This window comes from Orycteropus afer, unplaced genomic scaffold, assembly GCF_000298275.1.
Source record: "Orycteropus afer afer isolate SDZICR_OR568_19922 unplaced genomic scaffold, OryAfe1.0 scaffold00010, whole genome shotgun sequence".
NCBI lineage: Eukaryota > Metazoa > Chordata > Mammalia > Tubulidentata > Orycteropodidae > Orycteropus > Orycteropus afer.
Window position 1 is genome coordinate 20,182,920 of NW_006921597.1, and position 21,265 is coordinate 20,204,184.

Here is a 21,265-nt window from a genome sequence, read left to right on the forward strand (position 1 = left end):
TCCAAATCAAAGGTAAGTAGAGCTGAATCCACAGTGTGTGTGGCTGCGAAGCCAAGGCCTAGGTAAATTACTATTTATACTCTAAACTTAAGTGTCCTTCCCTAACAAGAGAATGGGGTCTCCTAGGAGCTCCCCAGCTTCTTGTTTGCTGTGCTTATGGGATGAGGGGGCCCTTGATGGGTACCCTAGTATTCACTTACCCTGATCAGTTCAGCCAGATGATGCTGGAACACCTTATCACACACTCTGCCTTACATCACTTAAGTTGTCTCTGTTATCTTCTCTAGCCTTCTAGACTTGAAGGCTGGTACTAGGGTTTATAAACCTCTGTGGTGCCTTGTATTGTAACTCGTGGTGGATGTTTGTTGAATGAATGACAAAGACTTATTTAATAGATTCAGGGTAGTGTTTCCCTTTTCCGTCAGTCTCTGACTCTTGTGACTAGAACCATGTCAATTCCTTATGAGTTCTGAGGGAAATTCCCTCCTTGAAAACCAGACCATGATTTAAGGAAGCCAGTAGGCAACCGGGCAAAGGGAAGTTGGATTGCTAACTAAGCCCCCTGCCCATGTCTGTATGCCTCAAAGTGCCCTAGGCACTTGAAGTGCTGTTCGTCTGTCCAGGGGGCAGGGATTCTGTGATGCTTTCTCCTTTTTTGTAGCTGATCTTAAGATTAGTTTAATATGTTCACCTATTTAACAAAGATAAACAGATAGATAGTTGTCTGGACATTCACCTTGCCCTGAGCCTCTTCTTGAAACCACTCCTACAGCCTCTGGGATTCCAAGGTTTGATGGAGAAATAGGTGTAGAGACAGACGCTGAGTATTTGGCTCTGGAGAAATTTGCCGTAAGGAAAGAAAACCTCAGGTGTGAACTTCCCATCTGCATCCTGCACTGGTGTGACAGGACCTGTTGACGGCAATGGGCAGGGCCTGTTGGCGACTTCTGCCTCTGGAAGGTCAGCAAGGAACACACCTAGGTGTGGCCAGAAGGTGGCATGTTTGTGTGCTGGCCAGGTCTAGGTGGGAACAAGCTGAGGATCTATGTGCTGTTGCCACCTGGTGGCTGGAGAAGACACAGCATGTTCCATTCATCCCGGTCAGTTTTGGGTTTTATTCCCCTCCTGGCCTCCTCCCCTTCCAAACCTGCATAAGCAGCACATTCAGTAGGCAGTGCCAGCCAGGAGACCTACCCACCACAGCTGCCTTTCTTGTGCAGCTGCCCGCTTGCTTCCTTCCCTTTTGGGCTGGCTTTCTATTTGTTTCTCTTTATGCACTGTACCTCCACCCCCCAACACTTCCCCTAACCACTCCCACCACCCCAGTAGCAACAAGGAAGGAACCCGAAGTTTATTGGCCTCTTATAATGCACTGTGAACTGTTCTAAGCACTTTACATGTGTTAACTCATTTAATCCTCATAAAAGCTCAATTAGACATGCTATTATCATCATCTTCATTTTGCAGACAGAAACTAAGCTCAGAGAGATTAAGTCATTCAGTCTGTTTCCAGGCTTTGTGTTCTTAATTACCACCCTGTGTTGCCCCTGTGTTAACCCTATGTCTAGTTTGTCAAACTAAACCAAAAAAAAAACCCACTGCCATCGGGTTGATTCTGACTCATAGCGACCCCCATTGGATTTCCAAGGCTGTAAATCTTTACTGAAGCAGACTGCCTCATCTTTTCCATAGAGCAGCTGGTGGGTTCAAACCACCAACCTTTTGGTTTGCAGCCAGATGCCTTAAACACTACACCACTTGAACTCCTTAAGAGTATGACTAGTTGCTTCATTTTCCACTAGCCTCAATTCAGCGGTCCTAGCTGCCTGCATTCTACCTCTAGGAAGCTTGCCTCTGTCAGACTCAGTCCTGAGGGCTGGGCTGGAAATGTGCCTTCTCCACACAGCCTCATCAGCCACACAAGACTTCATGTCCTGAGGACACTTGTCTGCCTTCCTGCCACATCTTCCTTGGAAATGCCAGGACAAGGGTTCTGGGCTGATGAGGCTATGTGGGGAGCACTGCTGGAGATGTCAGTAGAGGGACTAGCTCATCAGCCAGTTAGTATCTGAGTCTCCCCAGCCTCCTGGCACGGCCTTCCGGGACTTTGTGGGCCCTGCTTGCTCTTGTTTTCCAGAGAACAGGCATCACACAGGAGCACATGATGACGGTACTCGACCCGCACAGAACTAGTTTATTCAGTAGTATGGGAAATGAAAAACAAAAACAACAAAACCCTACTATATTTACAGTTACAATCAAATTGTACAATCTGATGGTTAGTATCAAGTTAGCATCCAGCATCTTTGTATTTTTTTTTTTTCAAAGTCAAGTCATCAGTAGTAAAAAACCAGTTAAATTTTTAACCCTTTGCAGGAATTGCCGAGGGGAGAAGGCAGGGGGAGAATCCATGGCAGAAAATCCAGAGACCAGCCTTATAAATGAGAAACAGGAATATTTTTTTCCACCCACAGCCTCTTTTTCTAGCCACCTGCTCCAGAAGGAAAGTCAGTGTGACAAGTCTGGAACACATGCTTGGAGTAAATGGCGACTCAAATGAAGAGCAGTTGGCAATACTGAGGAGTGGGAGGAGTGGCAGGGGAGAGGAGGGATGATGGCCTGGGCTGAGGGAAATGGCACCAGGCCTCTATGCCAGGGCTGCTGGGTACACACCCAACCTGTGATGGCCACATCAGACCCCCTGGAGATGGTCACAGACCCATTCCAACACAAAAAGCAAATAAATTAAAAATATATATATTAACTCTCTCTTCGCAGGGAGCTGGGGTGGGGGTTGAGGCGTGGACAAGAAAGAGGAACAGGACCTGGTCCTTTGAAGAAGAGAGCCAATTCCAAGAAGGGGTTAAAAATAGAACATGTCTCAGAGGCCACAACAGGTCAGACAAAGTGAAGTCTGTCTGATTTTCTGGGGGGCGGGCGAGTGGAAATCAGAACCCAGACTTGAAACCTGTGCTTGAAGCCGCTCAGGGCAATGGAGCCAGCACTGTATTTACTCTTCCTCCCTATCCCACCCACACAACAGCAAAGAAGCGCAACTTAACACATGACTGGCCTTGCCCAAGGGCGGGTAGGGCGGGACAAATGAAGCACTTTTGGGTCAGCAAACTGAGCAAACACCTGGGCTGCAGCACATGGCCAGAGTCCAGGAAAAGGAGAGGGGCTGGGGAGCCCTGCCCCCACCCGGGGGCACAGGCTCCCCTCAAAATGTGTTCATGCAGCATTTGGGGGTCCAGGGGCGCTGAGTCCTTCTGCCCCCTCACTGGACAGGGCTTTTTCAGTTCCTGGGAGAGGCAGTACAGGCGGGGGGTGAGGAGTGTCCCTGTTCCCCAACCCCCCTCGCCATACTGAGGCCTGCCCAGTGCAGCCTGCAGGGTTGGACACCCTGGGGGCATGTGGCTTTGTCCTTTCCTTTTGGTGATGGCAACTGAGGGACAGACCCCCCAAAAGTCCCTCTCCTCCCAGAGGCACAGCAGATGGGAAACTGAGGAGAGGCTGGGGCGCATCCTGGGAGGTCCTATCCTCTTTGGGAAGGGAAAGGGGAGTCAGTTTCCAGCGTATAAAAAAAATTAATCCCTGAAGTCATGAAGAGTGAAGATCCTTTTTTAAATTCTTTTTTTTTCCTCTTTTCTGAAAACTTTTGTCTTGGAGATGTTGGCCCCAGGGGTCCAAAGTGCAGTGAGGGGGATGGTGGGGGAGGGAGTTGGCACTAGGTGGCCTTGGGTGGGGTGGGTGCCCCTCCTGGCAAGGCCCGGGCTCCTCAGATGGACGTTTCGTGGCTGCTGCGGGCAGGCAATGGGGAGCAGGGGCAGAATAAAGCACAAGACAGGAGTAGGGGCATGAGTGCAGCTGGGGAAGGTGGGGGAGCCTCAGGTGTAGGTACCACTGGCCCAGGGTTAATGCAGGAAGTTAAAGAAGAGAAATCTGGAGAGGCAGGAAAGGAAAGTGACAGAAAAGGCAGACAGAGGGTTAGTTGGAACAGAGGGGACAGCGAGAAGCTTTCACCAGAAGAAGGAAACAGAAAAGCAACCCAGCTCCCCATCTTCCCTCACCTTGCCCTATGCTGGGCTGGGAGTATAGAGCCCAGGAGGGGGCTGTATCACCCTATGGCCCATGGCACCATGGTTTGTGGGCATGTCCTTGTAAAGGAGCCAGACCACACTCCACCTATTCGTCCTCTGACTGCCAACCAGAGTAGCCCTGGCAAGCCCTGCAGGCAGTGCTGAGTCCAGCTAGGGCATCTGGGGGCGGCATCTGTCCCACCCACCAGCCACACTCACTCGGAGCCTGATGAGTCCTCATCCACTGTGCCTGCCTTGATGCTCATGGCGATGGGCATGACCCCATTCAGCTGCTCCTGGAGACTCTGCCGGGGGGGCGGACGGGGAGGGGGCACTACTCGGCTGCCCTCACTGGCTGAGGAACCTCGAGAAGACCCTGTGCCCTGCTCCAGGGGTAGCCGTAGGAGGCTGCTCTTCTCGCTGATAGTGGGCAGACACTTCTTCTTGAGGATGCCTGTGGGCCAAGAGGGCAGGTGCCATGAGGAGCAAGCAGTAGGAGCACAGAGCTGTCCTAGAGAGTCCCAACAGCCACAGTGTAAAGGTGAGGAAGGAGGGTACTGAGGGGGGGTGAGGGAAGCATGCAGGTGGGGGCGCCCCACTCACCTTTGTGTGGTTGGGCAGAAGGGCCTGGAAGGGGACCCAGGGACCCCTCCCGAGACAGGGCATCTCCATTCTCCCTCAGCCGCTCCTCAGGGGCCCCACTGCCACCAATCTCCTTCACTGTGGTCCCAAAGTCTCCTGGCCAGGGGACCTTTCCAGGCCCTGGGCCCCCATCTGATGATGGGGAAGGAAGTGGATGAGGCCCAGAGAAAGCAGACAGCTAGGAGAATCCCCACCCTTCCCAAGAGCCCCACGTCCTCGGCCCTCTCACTGCCCGCCCTTGCAAAGGCCACAGCCCTGGCCCACCCTTGGGGGTACTATGCAGGGGCAGTCTCTCGGCACCAGGCCCCAGGAGGCTGTCCCAGCCTGGCTCTCCAGGGAACGCTGCCTCCTCCTCCTCCTCTTCCTCGCTGTCTGATGAGTGGGTTGAGGCATAGGAGCCACTCTGGTCATCTTCCAGAGACAGGTCGCTGTCAGAGTCTGTGTCAGGATCTGGGAAAGTGGGGAGAGATCACAGCCAGCCCACCCATCTCTGCCCAACCCCCCTCAACCAAAGCCAGGCAGCTGCCCTACTGGGGCCACTAGAGACTCCATCCTCACCATGCTGCTGGTCTTGACCTTCCAAGAACAGGCCTCCTGGGTCCCCCAAGCCAGGGGCCCCTTGGCCAGGGTTCAGTGTGGACTCCTCCCTAAGAAGACAAGACCATGCTGAGGGGTCAGTTTGGCTGCTTGCCCAGTGTCCCATCATCTCCTGTCCCCTGGTATTCCCAATCCGTGCCTCATGTCCCTCACTGCTTCCAATTCAAGCTGTGTCAGCCCCAGTGTGCATGACTCAGCTCTCAGCATCTGGCTGGCCTGGATCTGGCATGCAGTGTCCCCTCCCCTCCTGCCCTCCCACCACCACGGTTCACCTCAGCAAGAAGGGGATGTAGCTGGGCTGACTCTTGCCCGAGCGGCTGGCGCTGTGCAGAGAGCCGGCTGAGTCTCCATACGGCTGGTACAGCCGTCCATCTGCATACGGGCTGGGGCAGTTATAAGACTAGGCAGGGAACAGAGAAGGTGGTTCAGTTGGGGAGAGGCAAGGGTAGTCAGGCAGAATGGGGCCTGCCCAGACCAGCATGTGAAAGGGTGAAGGGAGCTTGCCTGAAGTTCTACCTCCCACATCCCCAGGTCTGAAAGAGGGACACACCACACCCCTGCTGTCCCCATCCTTCCTCTGGGCCTGGCAGGTCATAACTCTGCTGTAGTTGTGCCAGCCTTGTGTACCCCAAGTACCCTAGACTGGACTGTATAAGGGCTTGTTGGTAAAAATGGTAACAAGAATTGTCACCTGATAGCATCCTGGGAGACAGAAAATCTACCAAAATTTTAGCCAAATTCAAAAGTACTGGACATTCATTACCTGTCTCCACCACTTCCTCACTATACTCATTCCCAGGCCACATATATGATTCCACCACCCCGTTCACCTTCATGTCAGGGATGCAGGGATGGAGAAAAGCAAGGGAGGAAATGGAACAAAATGTATAGAGAATATGCTCCTTGGGCCCCTGCCTCTTCCTACCCCCATCTTCCCCTAGACCCAGACCCCTGCATCTCCCGACCCCTGGTTTCCTCACCGAGGTCAATGTGGACTTGGTGGTCAGAGCAGGGTCAGGGCTGGGCTTGCGGCTGCAGGCAAACTTGAGTGCTTTCCGGACCTCCTTGCTCAGCACCACGTAGGAGAGGAAGATGAAGGGGCCCTGGCAGGGGAGAGGCAGTGGCTATCTGAGAACTCATTTAGGTGCCCACAGCCCAGCATCCCATCCACCTCCATGGGGCACCTACAAGGCCAGCCCCATCCTTTCCCAGCCGTACCTGGATGCAATTACAGGCAGCAAAGAGGTAGTGGAAGAGGAGGGTGTCACTGTTGACAGACAGCAGGGCCAGCAGCCAGGTGGCGCTCAACAGCAGGAGTACAGCGAAGGAGGGCCGCAGGCCAGAGCTGGGGAGGGACAGCCATGAATCCTATCAGGAGGCCCCCACACCAGTGCTTCCCATTGCCCAGGTCCCCACACCCCATACTCACACAGGGCCTTTCTTCTCAAAGCCCTGCCGCTGGGCAGCACAGGAGGCCCGCGCCGCCAGGATGTACAGGAAGACACTCATCTAGGTAAGAGAGGGAGAGGGTTGAGGGGACTACTAGTGGACAGATAGCTCCCCATCCCATGGGGACCAGCAGCCTCAGCTGTTCCTAAAGGGGATCCTAAGGCCACACTAAGCCCATTCACCTCCACCTATTTTCCCACACCTACCGAGACAGCAAAGGCCACAGGTCCTGCGAAACTCCAGATGAGTGTATCATAGATGGAAAGCCAGCAGAAGTCGGGGTTTCCATAACCCTCGGGGTCCAGACCCACAGCTAGACCTGTAGGCAGGGACAACAGCAGGGAAAGGAGTGGCTAGACACTTGCAGGTCAGAGCCCAGAAAGGTTCAGGCCACTATCTGTCTACGCTGGCTTCTCAGGATGGTGGTGGATTCTGCCTCAGGGATGGGGGGCTTAGGGGCCTGGATTAAATTGGAGAGATACCTCTGAAGAAGAACCCCAGGAGCCTAGGGATGTGGATGGGAAGAACCTGCAGGAAGGTAGACCTGGGGCCTTGGGGTACAGAATCTCAAGACACAGATGGGGTGGAGGTACCTGTGATGAAGGCGGGCACACCCCAGCCCAGCATATAGTAGAAGCGCATGGGGCCGGCATTGACGTCCCGCACCTCAGTGAGTGCCCGGTACAGGTGCAAGGCCTCCAGCAGAGCCCAGGAAAAGGTGCAGAGGTACAGGAAGTGCAGCAGGATGGCGATGACTGTGCAAGCAAACTGAGGGCCCAGCCCAGGTCAGCGACCAGGTCCACCCAGAGCATGGGCTGCTTCAGGTAAGGAGGGGAGGAGGGCCTGGGTGTTTGTTGGGAGGTGTGTCAGGGGATTTCTGGGCCAGAAGGCTTTCCCAATAATGTGCTAGGCAATAAAGGAGGAGCCAGAGGAGAGGAAACTGGGTGCTAAGCCTTATCAGGGTTAATGCCCTAAGACAGTGGACTGAGAGTGGGTATCTGGGGAAGATTCACAAGGCAGCCCCAGAGGGCCATAAGTGGAGGAAGTTCTCTGGGTGAGGAGGGGCGTCTTACAGGGAGGTCAGCCTGGTTGATGCCCAGGAGGAACACTAGCTGAGCCAGGCCGAGGGCAGCTGTTAGGTTTCGTCGGATGCCGTGCTGGTTGGAGCGCAGGGTGCGCAGGGCAGTGAGGAAGAGGAAGGTCAGCAGTAGGGCGGCCAAGGTGACCCCAAGGGCTACATATGTTAGCGTCTTCAGTGGCAGGATCTCCCCATTCTGCAAGGTAGGTTGCAGGGGCCAGGGGAATTAGGAAGAGCAGGGCCTGGGCTCCCCCCCACAGCTCTGCTGCTGCCCCTGTGGGTCCAACCTCACGCCGGGACACGTCCATGAGCACAGCAAAGCTTGTCATGTGGTTGCACTGGCAGCTGACGTGGCTCTCATTGCGGAAGACGACTTCACAACCTCGGGCTGACCAGCCGCCCGTCCCGCTAACCCTGTATGAGGAAGGCAGGAGTCAGAGGGACTGGGGTGAGGTGGGGGACCCCAGAGACTTTTAGCCCAGAGACTCAGAGGGAAGGCAATGGTGGTGGCTCACAGGATCGAATGGTTCCAGAAGACACAGATGGGCTTGGTCCGTTCCTCTGTTTCCAGCAGCCGAAACTGCACAGTGACTGGCTTGTCCAGGGCACGGGGCAGGAGCTCCTCGTCATCATGGACACTGATGCTTACCACAGGTGTGTTGATGACAGGGCGTTTGGGAACTCTAATGGGGGGGCAGACAAGTACACATCACTATGGTGACTGGTTGTTGTCGTTGTTATGTGCCATCGAGTCGACCCCGACTCATAGTGACCCCTCCCTGGGTTTCCGAGGCAGTATCACTACGGAAGTAGGATTGCCCAACCTTCCTTCCGAGGAGTGGCTGGTGGGTTTGAACCGCCAGCCTTCTGGTTAGCAGTCAAGTGCTTTAGCCACTATGCTACCAGAGCGCCTATGGTGACTGGAGACACCCTTATTCCTCAGATGCCCTTAGCCCCTGCCTGACTCCATTCCTCAGTACTCACCTGCCAGATCGGCACCTCCCATTTCCCATCTGCTCACCTCAGGCTGCGCTTGTCAGGGTCATAGTTATGGGGCAGCAGCCCAGCGAGGGTGCGATAGATGATGACACTGGCCACAGCCTCTCCCTGGCTCAGCTCCGGGTGCCGCCTCTGCCGCCGTGCCAGCTCCTCAGGCTCCTGGGACTCTCCGGGGCCCGCAGGCCTGACCATGGGGGCTGTTTCTGGGAGCAAGACACTGTAACACTCAGCTGGGCCCTGCCCACTAGGAAGTCTGCACAGATGCTCCAGAGCTGTGCCTCATGACCCACCCCTTGGCCCACCACTGACCTCTGAAGACTGACTCAGGCAGAATGACTGTGGTCTCCAGGTCTGGGGGCCGTTCCCCACGCAGTGCCTCATAGCGGGGCAGCTTGGCACCGGCAAAGTTCCCCTTGTCCAAGCGCACGACGGAGATGACTATGGAGGAGGGTGGTCCCAGATCACACCCAGTAAGGTGGGCAGAGCCCCAGGATAGCTGCCCTCACCATATACCCTCTCCACAACCTGCCCCCAGCCCTAGCACTGGCCTCACCAATGTTGGGTGTGACGATGGTGAAGGGGCTGAGGTAAGTGTGTCGCATGTTCTGGGCCAGGGCGCTGGCGTAGGCCTCGTAGTGCTGTAGCAGCCAGGCAGTGCCACCCTCTGTCTGCTGGATCAGCTCCCAGTGCCTCTTGTTTGCTGCATCTAGGAGGGCACTGCCTACCCGCAGCAGATTCTGGGGTGGGTGTGGTCATGATTGTCAAACCATCCCATCTCCACCAAGCCCCTGCCTGCGCCAGACCAGCCCATAGCTCCCTACCCACAATGCCCGTCCCTCAGTTCCCACCCTACTTCCTCTGGGAAGCCTCCCTGCATTGTGTCACTCATTCCAATCCAGGATGTGCTACCTCTAACCTTTCCTCCCAGACGCTCTCTAAATAAGCACTCCCCAGCCCCTATACTCAGTCCACACAGATACAGTTAGATACCAACTCCTCTTAGCCTTTATGCTGAGTCTCTGGCTTTGAGAAGCCTAACAGCCCATGCCTCAATATAAAATTATTATTTTCTATATGCACCTTGATCTGAAAAAGATTGAGAAGAAGGAATCTTAATTACCCAGGTTCTGAGCCATGCTCAGGTGATCTCACGGACACCTCATCTCAGCTGGAAGGCCTCCAAAGGCAGGGTCGAGGAGTGCTCCCTACTCTGCACCCTAGGTTCCCAGGACCAGTCTACGCACTGTTACCACCATCCAACCCACTAGCCCTGCCACCTCCAATCCCCACCTCAGTGAAGTGCACGTCCTGCGTGGCAGACAGCCCAAAGCCCCGCTGGGCACTCTCATGGGCCAGCAGTCGCGTGGCCAGCTGGTAGGCCACCTTAACATCACTGCCGAAGTAGCCAGCCGTGTGCTGTGTGGCATTGCGCAGGAGCAAGGCCAGCCGCTGGGAACGCCCCGAGTCCAGGCCTGACTCATTCCGCTGTAGCCGCTCAGCCTAGGACGCCCAGACCAGAAAGGAGGAGGGAGGGACAACAAGGAGTCAGCACAGGAGGGTGGGAACAGAATACCCAGAGAGCAGAACAGGAACTATGGAGTAAAAGGACCTCAGGAGAGGAGAGATGTGGCCTTTCCAGGTGGGGACCCCAGGGGGACAGGGGCTAGAATTCCCTTTTCTCAAAGTTGAGGGGGACAAAAGTGGCACTCAGAAAAGAGGAGAAAAGAGGGGCTCACTTACAAAGCCCTTCAGCTCTGAGAAGGTAACTGAAGTACAGTTGAAGAGATTTGGGGGGAGCCACCCCCTGTGCTCGTCACAGTGGCGCACAGCGGTCCCTGGGAAAAGGAAGCCAAATGGGCTGACCTCAGGCAGAGATCTAAGGTCTGGCTGAGAAGTACTGTGTGGCTAGCACTTCACAAGCCAGAGACAAGGGCACAAGTGGACCAGAGCCCTACCCTCCTACTGCCCTGGTGAGAATAGGGAAACAAGTATGTCAAACACGAGTGCCAAAATCAATGCAAGATCAGCCCAAGCAAAGGCTAGGGGAGCATGGGGCACAGGGCCTTTTTATAGCCTCAGACAGCCCTGCCCGCTCCAGCCACCACCTCATGGTCTTCTGCCACTTCACTGCCTATGAGTTCTGCTCGTGGCCAAACCAAGGACCAGTGCAGGACCTCATCCCAGGCTACGTCCCCTGTGCACCCCATGTCCTCTCCTCCCCAGACTACTTGTCTTTCTAGGGGTGTAACGGTACTAAGTGGTGAGTTAGTGGATGGAAATCCTGTGTGATTTATCTTTGGGTCCCTGGTCCTGTACCGGTCACAGTGCAGGTTTCTCAGCCCTTTTGCTAAGATTCTAAGATGTAGCAACCATGGAAGATGGGGAACAGTGGGCCAAGGAGGGATAGGAGATGGGGTCTCTAGAGGTCAGAAAGCAAGGTCCCGGGATCTGCATTCAGAGGTGGCCTGCCCACCACCCCTCCACCCACCCACCGATGGCAGAGGCTGCCTCCCTCTCAGTCAAGTCTTCAATATCCACCTTAGGCCTCAAGCACCTACCAAAGGAGCCTTTGGGGCAGGGGGCTGCAGCTGGAAGCCCAAAGCGGGTCCGAGGCCACCAGATCCCAGCCTCGATGGCCCGTGGGCAGCTGTCGTAATTCACTGCAGGGGAGAAGAGAGGGTCACCCAGGAGTAGGAACCTCTCTGCAGCTTCCCCCAGGCCCAGCATCTCCAGCTCTGCTCCTTGTCTTCCCTCCCAGGGACACAGTGGGGAGGGCTAGCTACCTGTCCTGGGATCCCTACCTTCACAGCCATTGGTGGTGACCTCAGCAAAAGGGTTGTCACAGCGGTCGCACTGGCGCCCAATGACTCCTGGCTTACATGGACATTGGCCATCTTCAGGGTCACAGACTCGGGACAAAGAGCCTGTGGGGTAGCAGTCACACAGGAGGCAGGTGGGGCTGCCAGGAGGCCGGTAGTGGTTCTCCTGGGAGGGATGAGGCAGTAGGGCGGCACTCAGGCTCAGGTGTTCTTCTCTGGATGCCCATGGGGCCTTTGAACTGTGCCCCTCTACAGAGAGGCTCCCCAAGCACAGTTACCCCCAGGAGAGGTATTCACAATGTTTAACCACAGGTAGTGACTTAACCCAATAGTGAAATGCAAGCCAGTTGGCACACACTGCAAAACTAGTACAGCTGGCCCAGTGCTCACTGGTTAAATGTTGGCCCCTCCATCCCCAGACACATGAGGACAAATAGCTACTTCCCTCCCCATTAGAGCAAAGGCACATGCTCTTAGATCTCTGCAGGAAGGCTTTTCTCTCTCAAGGACCCAGTGGGAGAGAACAGAAGTCTGGGTGGCTGCTGTGGAGGCCTGGGCCAGGTTGTCACCTTGCAGTGGCACTCTCCGCTTGTCTTGTTGCAGTCTGGGTCAAAACCTTTGCTGACATCACAGTTGCATGGGCCGCACATAGGGTGTCCCCACCAGCCACGGGGGCAAGGCTGATCAATCCTGCAGAGAGGGACCCGGGCAGGAATGATGAGCTCAATCTGCCACTCCTAGCTGGTGTAACCACATGAGGCTCAGCCAGGTTCTTGGGGTTCAGAGGGACACACCAGAGATAGGCAACGACTCCTGGGACCTGCTGTTCACATGCCCTGATCCACTCACCTGGTCTCACAGTATGGCCCAAGGTAATTCTGGGGACACTCGCAGGTGTAGCCATGGGGGGCACTGGGCTTTCGAGTACACATGGACTGATGCTCACATGGGTTCAAGTCACACACATTAGTACAGTTATCACCATAGTAACCTAGAGAAGGACAGGAGAGGCTCAATCTCCTCCCTCCTCTGGCACTATCTCCCTTCAAATCCACCTTTATCCACTCCATCCACTCTGAGCATCACACCAGCTGTTGATGGCCAGAGTAGTAAAGCCCCAGGCACCCCTAAAACCAGGCCCATCTCCCTGGGTCCCTGTAATACCTGGATCACAGCTACAGGAATAGCTGTCCCAGTCATCGCTGCAATAGCTGTTGGCAGGACACGGGTTCGAGTCACAAGGGTCTGGCAGGCTGCAGCCTGGCTCCACATTGATGCTTTCCCCATGGCTGGGATCCAGACTGCTAACACCCTCGGGTGTCTCACTTACCCGCACACCCTGGGAAGGACAGGGGCAATGTTGGCCCTCAGTGGGGCAACCTCAGTGAGAAGGATAGAAGACAGGGAGGATACTCACCTGCAAACAGCCCCGGAAGCCACGGGCCACACCACCGGCTGGCCCAGGCACTCCACCCACTGTGATATTGCTCAGGTGCAGTCCGTGCAGCCGGGGGCCCAGGTTGCCCTCTGTTCGTTGCTGCCCATAGTCAAAAGACAAGATGGCGTGGCCAGGGCCCCCACTGGCTCCCAGTGCCAGCTGTGCATGGTGCCAGTCCCCATCATTGGCCCGGCCTGGGTCCAGCCGGAGTGAGGAGGCCTGGAGCCCAGTGCCCTCCACGCTCAGCACCACATGGCCCTCCCGCAGCTGAACCGGGAGGAAAGAAAGGAGGGTCAGTGGACCACATTAGTTTGCTCTTCTTACAATTCACTGTCCTCGTCCTGGACCACCAAGCCCATGCTGCTGCCCAGCTGAGGCTGGAGGGTAAAATGTTATTTCCCTGCAGCCCAACAGATGGCAGCATTTAACCACCAAACCAAACTGGTCCTACTAACTGTAGGTCCAGCCCCCAGAAAGCCATTTTTCCCCCATAGCCAGCAGCCCATCTACCCCAGCCCTGCCCCGGGCCCACCTGCAGGGTGATGGTGCTGCGTCCCCTGGTGACAGCCTGCAGCAGGACCCCGTCGGCCTGGCGCGTTCGGAACATGAGACTGAGGTGCCAGGGCTGGGAGATGGGCAATGAGAGGCTGTGCCAGGCTACCATGCTGCTGCCCAGGAAGCGCTGTGGATTGACCATTTCTGGGGAGGTGGATACAGCATGACTCTGAGGGGCAGAGCAGCTGAGTGCCCCAGGGGGTATGATGTCCAGTGAGAGTGGTTCCATGGAAGGTGGGCACTGCTTCTCCTAATGCCCTGCCCTCTAGTACATTTTCCTGCCCTGGGCCCGCCCCACACTGTGCCCAGGCCTGCCTCTCACTGGGCCCTTTGTCTTCTGTGCTGCCCTCTCAGGGTTCTGCCCAGACATGCTTTTCCACCCACAGTTGAGTGGCTGAGCCCTGCCCAGTGCTGCCCTGACCCTGCCTGTACTCCCAACATGGCTGACAGCTAGCTCCCAGGTCCCAACCCCTGATGGCTGCCCCTCCTACCTTGGGCACAGCTCTTGCCCCCAAAGCCCAGGGGGCACTCGCAGCTGAAGGCATCCCACTGGTTCACACAGGTGCCTCCATTGTGGCAGGTGTTGCTGTCACATACGTTCTTCTTGGCCAGACAGCCTGGAATGGAGAGAAGGGAGCTCAGGGACCCCAGGATGGGGCTCCAAACAGAAAACCTGTGTCAGTGGCTGAAGGCGCCTTTGAGGCCCCCACAAACCAGGCATGGCCTCTCTTCTCTGCATTGGTCTCCTGGTCTTGCCCCACCCCAAGACCCCCTACCAGGCACGGTGCCATTGTTGGCGATGAAATCGGCCATGTCCACATGTCGGCTGTCCACCTGCAGGTTCCTCATGCAGCCCACAAAGTGCCGCATACGGACAGGGAAGCTCTCGGGCAGATCAGGCACCCCACCTAGCAGCAGTGGCCCTGTCAGATCCAGAGACCTATGGTAGCAAAAATGGTGGCAGCATGAGGGAGAGGCTAGAACTTCTTGCTCTTCCCTCTCCCCATACCCTGCCACCCACCAGAGAAAGGAAGAGCTAAGGCAGGAGTCCAAAGGGCCCTGAAGACCAGTACCAGGGGAAGGGAGGTACCCTCAACCTGGAACTTCTCTCACCTTATACCCACACCTTCCCCATACTGCCCTACCAGGTCTTGCTCTAATTCCCTTCTCTCTCTCTCCCTAGAGGCCTAAAGCAGAGGCTGAGGGAGCACTGAGAGGGAAGGTCTCATCTGGCTTGGTCCATACTTCTGAGCCCCCTAAAGTCCACCCTCTACACCTGCCCTCTCTGCCTGGTCCTGCCCCTCACCCCCATCCCCTGGCCCTCCCTCTCCCCTGCTCACTTCTTGCTGCCGCCCTGAGTGCCCTGAGCAGCACAGGAATAGTTGCCCAGTACAGCTCCGAAGCGCAGGGCCACCCCTGTGTCACAGCCATCCACAGTCACCACGGCCACCTTCTGCTCAGATGGGCCCTGTGGGAGCCCTGTCTGGCCCAACAATGGCTGTGAACAGGGAAGAGCAGAGAAGAGAAATAGTGGGCAGGGGGCCCACTTGGTTCATGGGCCAGACACAAAGACACACTGGCACACTCTGACACACCTCTGTGTATGCTTACACACACATATGCACAGGTGTATATTTATATACACATGTACATACATGTGTGATACGTAACTTATGCCCTTAACTACCTTTTTCGACATCCATCCAAGTCTGTGCCTGCCTAATGGAACAGGGAGCACCTAGTACTTCCCAGTGGGGTGTGGATGCCCTCGCAAATTCCCATGCCTTCTGTCTTTGCCAGAAGTGCCATACTCAACCCTCACCCCGTGCCAGAGGCAGTGTATCCCAGGTCTTGGTGTAGGGACAGTACCTGAATCAAGAATGCCAAGAATAAAAACATTGCATTGAGTTGATTCCAACTCATAGCAACCTGATAGGACAGAGTAGCACTGTCCCAAATTTCCAAGGCTGTAATCCTTACAGAAGCATACTGACACAGAGTGGCTGGTGGGTTAGAATCTCTGACCTTTTAGGTAGCAGCCAAGTGCTTAACCACTGCACCATGAGGGCTCCTTGAATAAAGAATAGGACCTTACAACTCCTCTGTCCCTTCCCACACCCACCTTGTTGTAGTACTTCAGCTGCACTGTGTGCCACTGGCCATCACTGACCCCTCCGGGCACGAATGGGGACACAGTGGTGGTTGATTCCCCTGGGGAAAGGAACAAGTCAGCAGGGATATCAAACAGGGTTTGGGAATGGAGAGGAATGCTCATGGTTGAGGCTGGGTTGGGAGAGTGCTTGGGAAAGTGGTCAGAGGTGGAAACATGGGGCTTTGGGGGATGGGCAAGGACAAGAGATGACTGGGTTCACCTGCAGAGAAGGTAAGCTGGACCTGCTCCTGGATCACCTCAAGGGCCACAAAGTCATGCTTCTCATTGAAGCGCCCATTGTACAGCAGCAGCCCATCACGCTCCTTTGTGGCAAACCTGATCACGAGAGGGGGATGGAGCAGGGAGTGGGGCACTCACCTGGACACTGGCAACCCAGCCACCTAACCAGCACCTGATCCAACCCAGGATTCTCCAAAGGGCTGACACCTTGGCTAAGGCTATGGGTCATGGGGCTAGAATGTGGAAAATGGTCCCAAACTCAAACCCTGGTATCCTGGCTCCCCACCCTTGAGACATGGGGAATGGAAGGAGGACTGTGGGGAATGGAAGTGGGACCACGGGGAACAGACCCCAACAGGGAATGATGGAAAATGTGCTGGCAAAGTACACAAGCAACTTCCAGCGCAGACTTGGCTCTGCCAACAATCTGTTCTCAGGCCTTTGTGTGTCTTAGCCCCCTCTGGCTGACCTCTCATCTGGTCCACAGAACAGGAGGCACCTCAGGCTCCCACATGCACCCCAACTCCCACAGTGCTCAGACAGAATCCAGCCACTCACGAGAGGGCCAACGTAAAGTGGAAGCGCTGGCGAAGTCCCCGGAAGGTGATGAAGGAGTGGGCAGGGAAGCTGCGTGTGGTCACCTGGCAGTAGGGCTTCTCAAAGTCTCCAGATGGGCAGTCACACTTGAAGCCACCCACCAACAGATTGACACAGGTGCCCCCATTCTTGCAGACACCTGGAGTGCAACGGCCTGAGCGGGCACTCACCTCACAGTGTTCACCTGGGCAAAAGGAAAGGCGGCAGGGTGAGTAACAAGCACTTGAGGAAGGGGAGGGGAACTGTGATCAGCCCCTCCCCACCCCTGCCAGTGATATCTCCCATGGACTCCCGGATCCCCATAATTCCCCCCAAGACTTTCCCAGGCATCGCCACTCCCCTTCTCTAAGCTCTGAAACACCAGCTCTGCTCCTTCCTGGTGCTCTACCCCACTGTTTCATTCTCACCACAACCCTGCACACGCCTCCCCTGCATGTTCCCCTGAAGCTCGCGGTCCCCTCTGTATCCCTGCCTGGGCCTCCAGCACAGGTCTGCCAGGACCCCTGGTCAGGAGGCCCCAGATCTTAGTTCCCTTTGGTGCCACAGCTACCAGGCAAGCTGGGGGGATGCTCTGCCCCTGCAGGGATGACTGTGCATGGAGGGGAAAAGCCTACAGAGAGCACCAGGGCTGGTGCAGCTCTCCCTCTTTTCCTCCCTCCCCCCCATTGGTGCTTTTGTGCCTCTTAGGTACCAGATCAGTTTCCCTCCCTGGGGATGGGAGCAGGCTTCCAAATGGATTTGTCTGCGTTATGGGAGGATGGGGGAAGGAAGCTGGACACCCCCCAGGAATAGGGGTGTGGGAGCTCCCACAGAGACTTCTGAGCCCTGGGGTCCAGACTAAAGACTTCTGTGCACTTGGAAGGTGCTTAGAGAAAGACTGAGTCCTGGGAGTGGCCTAGGATTCAATAGAGGAGCTGAAAATTCCAGCAACATCTGATGGGAAAATCCACCCCTTTCTCTCCTTCACCATTCCCAGATTCTAGAGATAGCTCCTGTGCCTAGTGACTGGCTCTTGTTTCCATGGAAACTGTTGTTCGCCTACTCTAAGCCCCCCTCCCCATCCTCCTGGACAAAGACTCCCCCTCCCCTCCCATAGCTCACCCCTCCCTCTTTCCCACCCACAGCTGCAACAGAGAGGAGTCAAGTCAGGCAAGTTCTGGGTAGCAGAGAGGGCAGTGGGGCCCACCTACCACAGATTCCCTACCTACCTCACTCCCAGTGCTATTAGCAGAGACCATGGGGCCTAAGTCACCTGGGAGGGAAGGGTCCATGGGGGGGGAAAAGAGAAAGGGGTGTCCTGAGGAAAAACAAGAGCTTTCAGGGTGGAGTCAGGAGCACAGAGCAGAGGTGCTGAGTGTCCTAGAGAGAGGCTGGGGACAGGGACCCCTGTGTAATGACCCCTAGTCTTAGATCAACAGGCCCTCCTGGCCAGGACCCTCTTTACTAGAACATGGGCAGAGGTGGATCTATTCTGCCCAGGGCCATACAGGTACAAGAAACTTTTGGAACCTCCAGTCTATCCCCTCACCCCAAACCCTCTGTTTTCCTCAGCTGTTCTGTGAATTCTTCTCAGTGCCTGGGAAGAAAAGCACTTGCTGCAAAAGGTAACTTGCCCAGCAACTGGGAAGATCAAGTTCTAGGTCCAGTCTCACCTCTCATAGTAGGCTGTGAGATGAGACAAGCAAGTCACCTAATCTCAGCGTTCCGTTAAATCATAGCCAACACTTTCCACTTACTAGCTCTTTACATATACCAAAGTAAATCACTCCTCACAACAAATCTTTTTAACATTATCTCCATATAATACTGAGGCACAGAGAGGTTAAATAACTTATCCAAGGTCACACAGCTGCTAAGTACCAAAGTTGGGATACAAACCCAAGCAGATTGTCTCTGATGCTAGCTAGCTCCGACCTTTGAGTTATATAAGGGGTCCTAGCTCTGTCTTCCTTATTAAAATCAGCCCCATTGAAGTCAATTCTGATTCATGGCAACCCCATGTGTCTCAGAATAGAACTGTGCCCCACAGGTTTTCAACGGCTGATTTTTTGGAAATCAGGTAGGTAGGTGTAATTAGGTAGGTGTATTAACAGTTTGCACCACCCAGGGACGCCTTCCTCACTCAGACTTCAAAACCAAACTCACTGCTGCTGAATTGAACGCAACTCACCGTGACCCCTCCTTCAGTTTCTGCTGAGGTGGTATCACTACCTAAGTAGATTGCCCAACCTTCCTTCCGAGGAGCGGCTGATGAGTTTGAACCATCAGCCTTCTGGTTAGCAGTCAAATGCCTTAGGCACTAGGCCACTAGGGCTTCTAACTTCTTATTGTTATGTACACTCGAGTCGGACCGACTCATAGTGACCCGTCCTTGGTTTCCAAGGCAGTATCACTATGGAAGTAGATTGCCCAACCTTCCTTCTGAGGAGTGGCTGGTCGGTTTGAACTGCCAGCCTTCTGGTTAGCAGTCAAGTGCCTTAGGCACTACGCTACCAGAGCTCCCAGCTCCTAACTAGGTGATTATAAAAGAGCAAGCAGGAATAGCAAACGTACTATATAGCCTGGACCTTACTCTGTCGTTTAGCCTGATTTCTGTTGGCACCATAGGGGTAGTCCTCTAGGGCCGCCCTCTGGAGTCCTCTTCCCTTAGGCTCACCCGTGAAGCCATCGCGGCAGAGGCAGGTGTAGCCGCCCTCGTGGCTGCGGCAGCGCCCGTGGGAACCACAGGGCCGAGAGTAGCAAAGGTCCACCTCGGTCTCACAGTAGTCTCCTGTGAAGCCAGGTGGGCAGCGGCAGCGCAGCCCCCCGACGGGGTGGATGGGACGGAATAGCACGGAGGACGAGGAAATGAAGGGTGCTGATGAGTCGAAGCGCAGCACCGACACGCAGCGCATGTAGTTCTCGCAGGGCTCGCGCAGGCAGATGTTGTCATCGAAGGGCAGCACGCGCTGCGCTGAGATGGCCGTCAGCAGGCTGCGGTTGAGGTACAGGCGTTCCTGCAGGTCCTCTGAGGGTAAGAAGGGTGGCCCGCCCCCGGGCCCTGGTGGCTGGCCCACCGACAGGCTCACGTTGAGGATATGGCCGCCAGGGGCATCGGTGTCCCGCTGCACGTTGAAGACCACCACGTGGTCTGGGGGCGTGGCTAGCGTGGCCGCCACAGCCTGGATGAAGAGGCCCAGCAATGGTGACAGGAAGCGCTCGGGTGACATGTCCTCCAGACGAAGCGTGATGCTATGCGTGAGCATCTCGTCCGTGATGATGGTGACACGCAGTGCGCACTGGGCAGTTACACTGTGCACGCCGTCTGTGGAAAGACCAGACAGGTAGGACTCAGCCTGTGAGTGGGGAGGGCAGGGGCGCAAAACCATAGAACCGAGCCCAGAGTAGACCTTGAGCAGGAAGGAGCACTCAGGAGTAAGCCAGTGGGGTCTGAAATCCAGCACACACTCCTGCACGGGTGGCCAAGAAGAGGCTCCCATGAGGGGTGTCATTTGTGGGCAGGTCGCTCCTCCAGGGATCAGCCTTTGAAGGTGCTTAAGGGGACCAGATTTTCAGAAGTTCCGTTTACATGCTTTTCCAACAGAACTGTTGTGAAGCACGCACACCGTTTAATGTTTGTGCCCCTTTTTCCTTCCCAAGCTCTGGATCTGCTCCCTTTTTCCAGACTGGGGCTTCCCTGCACTGGATCCCTATTTTATTTATTTATTTTTTTTCACCTCTGAAAGCACTGCAAGAGACCCACAGAAATCATCCTTCTGCCTCCTGTCTCTCTATTTCAGCCCTCCATAACCCGGACCCTAGCTGTGCAGCCTCCCCTGCAGGGAGTAGGGGGTGAACTGGGTCAGTGGGCCATCCCATCCCCCTCCCACTGAGTCCTGCTGCTTGGGCGCAGACCCACTATCTCCATAGCAACACCCCATACAAAGCATTCTTCCTGCCCAGCTCTCTGGCTACTAAGGGTAGCCCCTGGTGGGGGTTGGGGGGACACCCCAGGAAATCCAGCTGAGCCACCTTTACCGGTGGCAGCACCCCCCACTGCCCTGATGCTGAAAGCAGGGCTAGTTGGGGAGGGTCTAGGAGGTAGGGCCAGACTGGGGACAGAGAAGGAAGGGATTGGGCAGCTCTCTACCCAGAGACCCATTAGGCTGACCTCTTCTCTGGCCCTAGCCTCTCTGCCTACTCCTCACCCACTTGGCTTACAGTATTATACCCAAATATCTGCCACACTCCCAGGACCACACACTCACTTGTAAACAGCTAATTATTAACACACACACTCCATGGTGTCTCACTCCACCCACACACCCACCATCAACATCTAGGCTGAGAAATGCTGCATACACCTAAATTCAAATATACTGGAATGGTTTTATTTAGGGCAAAAGTGAAAGCTGGGGGCCATAAGGAGGGTGAAATGGCTTGTGGTGCCATAAGGGCTATTAATATTTTTCCTTATTATAATATCTTATGGGCACTCTGGGAGCTCTGGTAGCATAGTGGCTAAGATACTTGCCTGCTAACCAGACGGCTGGCGGTTCAAACCCACCAGCCACTCCTCGGAAGGACGGTTGGGCAATCCTACTTCCGTAGTGATACTGCCTCGGAAACCCAAGGAGGGGT

General features: G+C 55.4%; 1 protein-coding gene across 1 annotated transcript in view; it reads right to left on the reverse strand.

The window, feature by feature from the left end:
* Nucleotides 1-3,914: 3,914 nt before the first annotated feature.
* CELSR2 (cadherin EGF LAG seven-pass G-type receptor 2) overlaps nucleotides 3,915-21,265 on the reverse strand; it is a 24,621-nt gene continuing 7,270 nt past the window's right edge. Inside the window, exons 2-34 of the mRNA XM_007949788.2 lie at nucleotides 19,302-19,949; nucleotides 16,607-16,829; nucleotides 16,029-16,144; nucleotides 15,779-15,867; nucleotides 14,997-15,154; nucleotides 14,433-14,596; nucleotides 14,148-14,273; nucleotides 13,634-13,800; nucleotides 13,081-13,368; nucleotides 12,828-13,002; nucleotides 12,513-12,654; nucleotides 12,233-12,353; nucleotides 11,646-11,829; nucleotides 11,403-11,504; nucleotides 10,585-10,679; nucleotides 10,135-10,344; nucleotides 9,398-9,581; nucleotides 9,154-9,282; nucleotides 8,867-9,047; nucleotides 8,361-8,528; nucleotides 8,133-8,259; nucleotides 7,841-8,041; nucleotides 7,361-7,535; nucleotides 6,974-7,086; nucleotides 6,748-6,827; nucleotides 6,537-6,663; nucleotides 6,299-6,421; nucleotides 5,591-5,718; nucleotides 5,280-5,368; nucleotides 4,986-5,171; nucleotides 4,683-4,853; nucleotides 4,299-4,533; nucleotides 3,915-3,942 (exon numbers count right to left, since the gene is read on the reverse strand). Of these exons, the coding sequence (XP_007947979.1) occupies nucleotides 3,915-3,942; nucleotides 4,299-4,533; nucleotides 4,683-4,853; nucleotides 4,986-5,171; nucleotides 5,280-5,368; nucleotides 5,591-5,718; nucleotides 6,299-6,421; nucleotides 6,537-6,663; nucleotides 6,748-6,827; nucleotides 6,974-7,086; nucleotides 7,361-7,535; nucleotides 7,841-8,041; nucleotides 8,133-8,259; nucleotides 8,361-8,528; nucleotides 8,867-9,047; nucleotides 9,154-9,282; nucleotides 9,398-9,581; nucleotides 10,135-10,344; nucleotides 10,585-10,679; nucleotides 11,403-11,504; nucleotides 11,646-11,829; nucleotides 12,233-12,353; nucleotides 12,513-12,654; nucleotides 12,828-13,002; nucleotides 13,081-13,368; nucleotides 13,634-13,800; nucleotides 14,148-14,273; nucleotides 14,433-14,596; nucleotides 14,997-15,154; nucleotides 15,779-15,867; nucleotides 16,029-16,144; nucleotides 16,607-16,829; nucleotides 19,302-19,949 (5,453 nt within the window). The remainder of the gene's footprint in view (nucleotides 3,943-4,298; nucleotides 4,534-4,682; nucleotides 4,854-4,985; nucleotides 5,172-5,279; nucleotides 5,369-5,590; nucleotides 5,719-6,298; nucleotides 6,422-6,536; nucleotides 6,664-6,747; nucleotides 6,828-6,973; nucleotides 7,087-7,360; nucleotides 7,536-7,840; nucleotides 8,042-8,132; nucleotides 8,260-8,360; nucleotides 8,529-8,866; nucleotides 9,048-9,153; nucleotides 9,283-9,397; nucleotides 9,582-10,134; nucleotides 10,345-10,584; nucleotides 10,680-11,402; nucleotides 11,505-11,645; nucleotides 11,830-12,232; nucleotides 12,354-12,512; nucleotides 12,655-12,827; nucleotides 13,003-13,080; nucleotides 13,369-13,633; nucleotides 13,801-14,147; nucleotides 14,274-14,432; nucleotides 14,597-14,996; nucleotides 15,155-15,778; nucleotides 15,868-16,028; nucleotides 16,145-16,606; nucleotides 16,830-19,301; nucleotides 19,950-21,265) is intronic.